This window comes from Stegastes partitus, unplaced genomic scaffold (genome assembly GCF_000690725.1).
Source record: "Stegastes partitus isolate 25-593 unplaced genomic scaffold, Stegastes_partitus-1.0.2 Scaffold814, whole genome shotgun sequence".
Lineage (NCBI taxonomy): Eukaryota > Metazoa > Chordata > Actinopteri > Pomacentridae > Stegastes > Stegastes partitus.
Window position 1 is genome coordinate 106,701 of NW_007578545.1, and position 8,485 is coordinate 115,185.

At 40.7% G+C, this 8,485-nt stretch overlaps 1 protein-coding gene across 1 annotated transcript; it reads left to right on the plus strand.

Moving 5' to 3' along the window:
* Positions 1-2,182: 2,182 nt before the first annotated feature.
* inpp5kb (inositol polyphosphate-5-phosphatase Kb) lies at positions 2,183-7,728 on the plus strand. Its single transcript, XM_008292508.1, has 13 exons — positions 2,183-2,361; positions 2,780-2,884; positions 3,042-3,150; positions 3,507-3,623; positions 4,104-4,279; positions 4,374-4,485; positions 4,566-4,675; positions 4,779-4,805; positions 5,753-5,972; positions 6,067-6,204; positions 6,299-6,382; positions 6,473-6,577; positions 7,660-7,728. The coding sequence occupies exons 1-13, from the start codon at positions 2,183-2,185 to the stop codon at positions 7,726-7,728; spliced, it is 1,551 nt and encodes a 516-aa protein (XP_008290730.1).
* The last annotated feature ends 757 nt before the right edge of the window (positions 7,729-8,485 follow it).

The window sequence follows — 8,485 nt, forward strand, 5'->3', positions numbered from 1 at the left end:
ATTTTGTTTATTTTTACTGGGCCATGGTGGGTGTATGCTCCCGGTAAACTGGCTATAATAAGGTCAAGCATTTGTGCCTGGTGTGTGTGTGTGTGTGTGAGAGAGAGAGAGAGAGAGAGAGGGAGACTGTGTGTGTGTGTGTGTGTGTGTGTGTGTGTGTGTGTGTGTGTGAGAGAGAGAGAGAGAGAGAGAGAGAGATCCCTTTTGTGTATAGTTTGTTCAAGCGTATGTGTGTGTTTATCCTACAGGGGAGAAAATGAGCACTGGAAGATTTCGCAGTGGTGGGAGAGACAAGTGCAGGTAAGAGCAGCAGCAGTATTCATACAACCCTCGTCTAGTAATGCATGAGTAAAGAGCAGAAAGGAACAAAGAGAGTGATGAATGTGCAAGAAAGCACAAAGTTCAGGTAGAAAAGTCCAGAAAAAGAAGGTGTAACAGTGTTTGGATTGCCTAATCTTTATAAGAAGCTTGCGGCTGCTGATTCTGAGTCGTTGCATGACTGTGTGATGAAATTAAATAGCCTCCTATTCATTATTTCTCACCAGTGAACTTCTTGGTTATCCACTTAACACTTCTTGCTTTGCTAAAGAATGTTCCCCTAAGTCTCTGCATGTGACACATGTTACATCAAGTGGCGGGGAGAAGTGGGACACCAACGATTAGCATTTTCATCTTTATATGTATTTTTTTATTCCCTTTTTAGTCTCTCTTTCTTCATAGTATCCACCAGAGTTATGCAAATACTAAAACATTTTGGACTTTCATGATTTATTGATTGAACTGTTAAGCAACTCACCAGATTATTAAACTAGTTAAAGTTATTATTTATTCATATGACTGTAGAGGTGTTTAAAAAGTCACATTAAATATATCAGATTAATATCCAGTGTTTTTCACATACACGCAGCTCTTCAAACAACAACCTGTGCAATCTTTATGGAATTTAATGTTGAGTTTCAATCAAGCACTAATGCTATAGTTCAAGGTCACTAAACTGTAAAAGCAAGTTAAAGCATAAGAAAGACTTGAGTTAACAATCATCTGACTATTTCTAATGTTTGTTAATTTTACAGAGAGACACATTTTCTAATACTGGCTACTTCATTCTGACATTTCTAAATCTGTAAATATCATCCAACCGCATTTATTGTTTTGAAACCTTTAAACCGTTGACGTATGAAGCTGTACTTGCTGATTGCTTCACGTAATGAGCTCCCAAATCCATTATGTAATTTGTCCAATATGAACTGTGCTGCAACACTTCCGCATAAGAATTATTTAAGGTTTGCTCTGGTGGAAAAAAAAAACCTTTAAATGTATGTGCCACAGCTTATAAAACTGCATTTATCCCCCACCACCACCTCTCTGTGGGTTTACAAAGATAACCTTTCACCTATATGAGGAGAGCCTGGATTGAGGCCAAAAGAAGCTAATGCTATTGTGTGCTGTTGTCCCTCAACTAATGCATGTGTGTAATTCCGGGGTTGCATGCATTGTTCCGTTGCACTCCGCTGATAGAGAGGGCGCTGGTAATAAACCTCTTAGGGATCTGAAGGGTTACCCAAGTCTTGCAACAATACTCGCAATGATGCAGGATCAGCCTCCGGTCCACCTCTTCCACTCTCTGCCACTACATTACGCTCACAGAGAGACTCACACTTTCACATGCCTGCCACCTGCCTGCGATTAAACTCCAAATCTCATTCACTCTCGCCTGCATTCCTGAGTCGACCCCTCCGTTTTGTCAGTCGCGTCTGACCACACAGGACTCGGCGAGAGAGAGAGGACCGCACCGGCACACTTCACCCTGAGTTTGGAGGACTTTAACCAGAAGCTATTTGAAGCACATGCGGAGAGATTTGACTAACAAGGATTCACTTCATATTACTTCCAGCATCGTGGGCAGAGCGAAGGCCTTTCTCATCAAATGGCTGCAACCAGCTGAACCAAAGAAATCTGAGGAGAAATCAAACCAAAGGCTTTTATTTCACTGGCTTCTGTTTGTTTACCCTTGCAGGATTGCATCTTTATTTTTTTTTTTGGTTTGAGTAGTTTTCTGACTGGCAAACTATCCAGACCTTTAGGACATACGGGTAGGAAAGTTGGCAGATCTTTTTGTGAACAAATCTGACCTTTAAAGATGGACCCTTTAACAGACAGCCCTCGCGTGCGCTCAGACAGCATGAGCAGCTCAGCGTCTCAGGGCTCGAGGTCGAAGATGCTCCTTCGCCAGCGGTTGTCCCAGCTGCTCACCTGCGTAGAGGACATGAGCTCTGACGATGAAGCCAGTGAAGAAGTGTCCCGCACGCTGGATGAAGCATTTCAGCTCTGTGGCCGCTTCATTCCCACAGACGCATTCAGGTTGACTTAGTGCACGTGTTAGCTCATTCATGCACAGGTTCACATAGACACCACGCAGGTGTTGTGCATGTTCTAATCAAGCTCGTCTTATACTTAGAGAGAAGAAAAAGACTGCATGATGGAATAGAAGCTAGATTGTTAGCTGAATAACTAACAAAATTTAGCTGCATCAGGTTTCCAATTAACCTAGTTTTTGTTGTTTCATATTGACTGAACAAACTGTTGAATGTTGTATTATAAACTGCAGGTTGAAATGGGAAAATATGAAGATAAAAATGAAAGTAGATATTACATTTGCATGTCAAATTTGTGTGATTTAATAATAAAGAAAATGCAGCATTGCAACTGATAGTCACCAGTGCTTCCTCTTTTTGCCTCACTTTGGTCAACTTGCTGTTTACCAAACACATTTCTACAGGCTGCACATGGTGACCTGGAATGTGGCCACAGCGGAGCCTCCTGAAGACGTCACCTCTTTGCTGCAGCTAGATGTCCAACCTCCCACAGACCTCTATGTGATCGGGTAAGAAGGCCAAGACTGTGATTTATAAACAAAAGTGTATCTTGTATTACTTTTGCAAGAAAAATAGAAGGAAAAGATGTTACACAGGATTGAAACGGCAAGATCAAAGAAGCCAGCCTGTCACTTTTTGTTCTTCATTTGTGTTGGTGTTTATCAGTCTGCAGGAGGTAAATGCCACCCCAGTGAGGTTCATCTCAGACCTGATAGCAGAGGACTCCTGGAGCCATGTCTTCATGGACACACTGGCACCCAGAGGCTTTGTCAAGGTGAGAGAGGAGAGAGGAAGGAAAAGGGGAAACAGTAGTGTGGAATGGTGTCAATAGAAGTGTGTGAATTGTTGTGTTTGTCTTAATAACGAGTATAAATATAACTTAACACTGCATGCACACAATTTAAGATTTAATTTAATTTAGTTGTATTTTTAATGTGTCTTTTATATGTAACTATGCTGTACATATTAATATACAATATACAAATAACATTACATTTTTGGGATTTGAAATTCAATTAATCAAAAATTTATAGGAGAATTAAAAAAGAAAATGTTTTAAAACAAGAGTACAAAAAACACTGTAGTGTAAAAATGATGAATGAATCTCTCACTGTCTCCATCTGTGTCTAGGTCACGTCAGTGAGGATGCAGGGTCTGCTGCTGCTGGTTTTCGCCAAACAAATTCACCTCCCCTACATCAGAAACATCCAGACCACCTACACTCGCACCGGCATCTTTGGCTACTGGGTATGAAGCTAGAACAGGAACGCTGGTTCGCTCTGAACCTTGTAGGCAACTGCACTATTAAACTCTGCACACCAGGAATCCCACTGGCACCAAGTGCTGGAGGGTTCAAACACATTATGAAAGGCTTATTGTGCTTGTTTAGTGGAATGTGCGACAGCTTTGACAGAATGCAATCACCAACAAAGAACAATATGAAATGGTGTGGCACACAGGGGCATTAAAACACTTGCAGACAAATGTTGTTATACATAATCCAGGTTAAGGTTAATCATGTTGTAGAAGTAGGATAGAAAAGTAAGCATGTTTGTTTTAATAGTAATCAATGTATTATATTGGAAAATACAGTAAAAAATACAGTAAAATTAGTCAATATATTTACTTATGATGGCCTGAATCCTTTGTTGTTGTTTTTTTTTTAAAGATTTTGCTGAAATCTTCCTCACAGGCTGCATTCCTCCCCAATTTGTGTGTCTGTTTCAGGGTAATAAAGGAGGAGTGTCAGTGCGTTTTTCCTTCTACGGCCACATGGTGTGCTTCCTCAACTGCCACCTAGCAGCTCACATGAACTACGCACTGGAGCGCGTTGATGAGTTTGAGTACATCCTGGAGGCACAAGACTTTGACCTCTACGACACCCCACAAATCCGCGACCACAAGTCAGTGCACCCACACAGAGACACACAAATGCTGTAAATTTATGCACTGCGGGTTGCTGTGCAGGTAAAATGAGACTCCATTGCTCTCTCACAGGGTGGTGTTCTGGTTTGGTGATCTGAACTTCCGCATCGCAGACCATGGCTTGCACTTTCTCCGCTCGTCCATCAACAGCGGACGCCTTAATTTGCTGTGGAACAAGGACCAGGTATTGTGCCGGAGTGAGCACAGGCACACATGCGTACACGCAATAACGCACACTTCTTAATGCGTGTCATGTTCCTGCAGCTCATCATGATGAAAAAGAAAGAAGCGTTCCTTCAGGAATTTGAGGAAGGACCATTAAATTTTAAACCCACCTACAAGTTTGACCGTAACTCTGACACCTATGACACCAGGTAACGTGTGTTCCTGTGTAAACAAACACATTGCACTCAAATACTCAACATATTTTGCAAACTTTATCTTTTCACCTCTTGTTTCCATTTAAATTTTGCACAGCACTCCAAAGACATGGTTGGGTTTTAAGTAAGACATTTGTTTGTTTTGCATGCCTCATATTCACTTATTTCACAGTCACTGCACGTTCCATCTTACGTCCCAACGCTTTTGCAACCACATCTTTAGTTGAAGCAAAATGAGATGCTAAACAGAAATCCACAGTGGCCACAGAATTAAACCCTGCTGCTTAAATAAAGTTGGGAGCAGCTCTTTCTTTGAGTCGTGTCCTTTCCTGACACTAGCAGCATGTATGTGTCTCTCTCAGAAAGAGCACTGTGACGCTGCCCCTAACCATGTACAGACCCAGACCCCTGCAGCGCTGCAGCACCAACCTCCTCTTCCTCCTCACCTCACTCACCTGGGGGCTGCTCTCTGTCTGGTTGGGGGCCTGGTACAGGGAGCTAGACCCACCAAGGTGGGTGTCTTCAGAAGTCAGAGAGGGTCCCAGATTTATAGAATTGGTACCTTAAGGGTTATTTACTTCACACCTACTCACCTATTTACGTCACCTGCAATTGCAAAGTGTGGAAACACTGACATAAATGACAAGACACTAATAGGTTTAGTGAGCACAGTAAATTCGATGAATTGCAGACATGATCTGCAAATTCATTACACCTCCTTCTGCATCCAGCACCCCACTGTGTGTTGCTGCATAGTGCGTGTGTTGCTTTTTACAGTGAATCAGCGTACACATATGCTGAAACACCATGTCAAATGGTATTGTACACTCGTAGTATCCACCATTTGCTGCATGCTGCACTGTAGGCACAGCTCCTCATTGCATGTGTGTATGTCCGGCTTGTGTTTTTAACAGCACCTGTTTTCAGTGTTTTTACATAAGCATTGTAAGTTGGGTTTACTTGGATAGACATAAATGGAAATGTGGCATATCAGGTAAGCAGAAGAAGCAGAATTTTCAGTCAATATCAAATGGAAATTGTGTTATCGGTGCTTGTTTTTGCTTTTCTCAGTGGCAAGAAAAGGAAGCCGGCCTGGACAGATCGAATCCTCTGGCGGATCAAACCCAAAACTCTGCCATCAGAGGAGGATGAAGAAGAAGAGAAGGCATCCACTTCCACAGATGATAGAGAAGATGAGTTTCCAATCCTGGTCACTCAGGACAAGTACACCTCCGATATGAGCTATGGAGTCAGTGACCACAAGCCTGTCATTGCAACCTTCAGCCTGGATGTGAGAGCAGATGCACTGTAGGACACTAAGATTCATATGGGTCTGCTCTTTGCCTACTGATACAACCATCTCTTTCTCTGTGTCTTTCCTGCAGCTGAGGAAATGTTTTGACACACCACTGGTGCACGTATCTCCTGTGGGTGTGTGGAGTGCCGACCAAGATGCACTTTTGACCTACACCGTCCAAGAAGACTTCATGTCTTCCACATGGGACTGGATTGGCCTTTACAAGGTACTGGGATCGATGTAAAAAAAAAAAAAAAAGTCAATAGGTGGAACAACATAACACTAGATGGATTTGAACTGATGGGATTGTTGACCTGCAGGTGGGATTTAAGAGTGCGGCTGACTACGAAACCTTTGTTTGGGTCAGAGAGAATGACCTGCCAGAGACAAATGAAGTCATACAGGTAAAGTGCAAGTGAAGCTTTTCTGTCGTGTTTTGACAAATGCTAAACACATGCTTCATTCATATATTTGTTTGTGTGTTTTGGTTGCAGAGATCTGTGGATAAGGATGAGATCCCTCTGCTGGGTGGACAGTATGTTTTGGGTTACTACAGTACAAACATGCAAAGCATCACTGGCCTCAGTGCTAGTTTCCAGGTGAGTGTAGCATGATACCATATGTAGGTATACTTTACTATGTGTCATCACCTTATTATCTTTTGTTTACTCAGAAGAGGGTTTTGTCATTTATGCCCTATGGTACTTCAGTCTGTTCCCATTAACGTCCACTGTTGAGATTTGCCAGAAATAGAAGACAGAGTTTAAGTAACCCTGAAATCTATGATGGTAAAATGCTTGAAGCGCTGATTCTAGGAGTGACTGTTAAGAAAATAAACAACAAATGCAACAAATAAAAAATATGACTACATTTGGATATAATACACAAAACAATCATTATATTGGCATATTGAACCATAGGTTACTATAATTTACCTGTAAACCCTCTTCTGCACAGAAATACAACTGTTCTTCCATTAAATATTTTTTTTAAATATACGCAACAATAACAAAATGCTCAGTACAACAGTGGTTGACACAATCAGCAATAAATAAGAATAATATTGACATAACTTTACAAATGACGAACAATGCATAAGTTCAGGCTGAGTGACAAAATACAAAGCAAAGTACAAATGGGAAATCCATAATTACTCATGAAGAATACATGAAAACATTAAAGCCACTGTGAAATAATTAAAAAAAACACAAAAACTTAGATATAGAAGCCATATCTTGATGAACTGAAGAGTGAAGCAGACAGGCCAAGTATTCAAAACGAAAACACTTCATGGTTATTTTATGCCAGCTTGCTTTATCATTTACTCGTGACATAAAAATACTCTTCATTTTGCAGCATATGCAAGGTTTTTAACAGTCGGAGAGAAACAGCGCAATTGCACTGCGACAACCCCAGGAATAAAGATGCAGAATTCATGTGAAAACCACACCAAATTTTTTATCTCTTTTAAAAAAAAATCTTGCAAAATATTGATTTAACATGCTTAGATTGTAGGACAGGACCTGACATAATGAGCTGTTGCAGTAAAACACACCGAAAAAATGTACTAGCTCATAGCTCTGGTGTGAATTCTATCCTTTTAAATGTGTACAACAGTACATACTTGCAGTGGAAATGTGCATGTGCTGTCTTTTCCATCACAGCTTTGTTTTGTTCACAGATCCTGGAGTCCAAACGTGCTGTCATGGAAGGCCTTGTTCCCGAGGATATCAATGGGCTCAACAAATAAGAACAAAATAAATTCAGCGCCACATTTGATTCCTCTCTGCTGCAATTTGATTCAGACTTCGAATGCCTCAAGATTAATTCTATCATCTACAGGACAAGATGATTCAGTTACTAAATAATGGCCACCACTCTGTGCCAACAGATGGACTGGAAACTTTAATTTGTTATTTCTTTCTTTGCCTTTAAGGTTCAGATTCACTTACAAAAAAAAAAAAAAAAAAAAAAAAAAGAATCACTTTAATGAGTAGCCTGCCTGCCTATCTACAGGCCTTTTTAGTCTGTTAGAGCAAAAATACAGGAATAAATATGCCAAACTACACAGCTGCTTTAAAACAGCAACTGTGTTGGAGTGATTTTTTTTTTGTTTTTTGGTAGTCGACATGCATTGCGGGTCAATACAGTATAGTGTTTGGAGAAATAATATTTAAATACATTTCTATGTTTTGGTTCGGTCTACATCAGTGCCAGTGCAGGTTATATGATAAATGGACATGCCAATCATAGGACACAGGAAAATTTTGTGTTGATGCAGGTTGTTTTATTTTATGTATGCTGTCTTAATGAAAAAAAGATGCATCTGATAATTGAGTTTTTAAATGATTTCTGTGGGATATTTGCACCAACTATTGGACCCAGGCATCTTGGATGCTGATGTGGACTTCGGCACCAAGTTGTTTTGATTCACACAGTGCTTTGCAACAAATACGTGTAATGTACATGCAGTACTGTAAGTCTAACGTGTATTGTGACAGACTCTG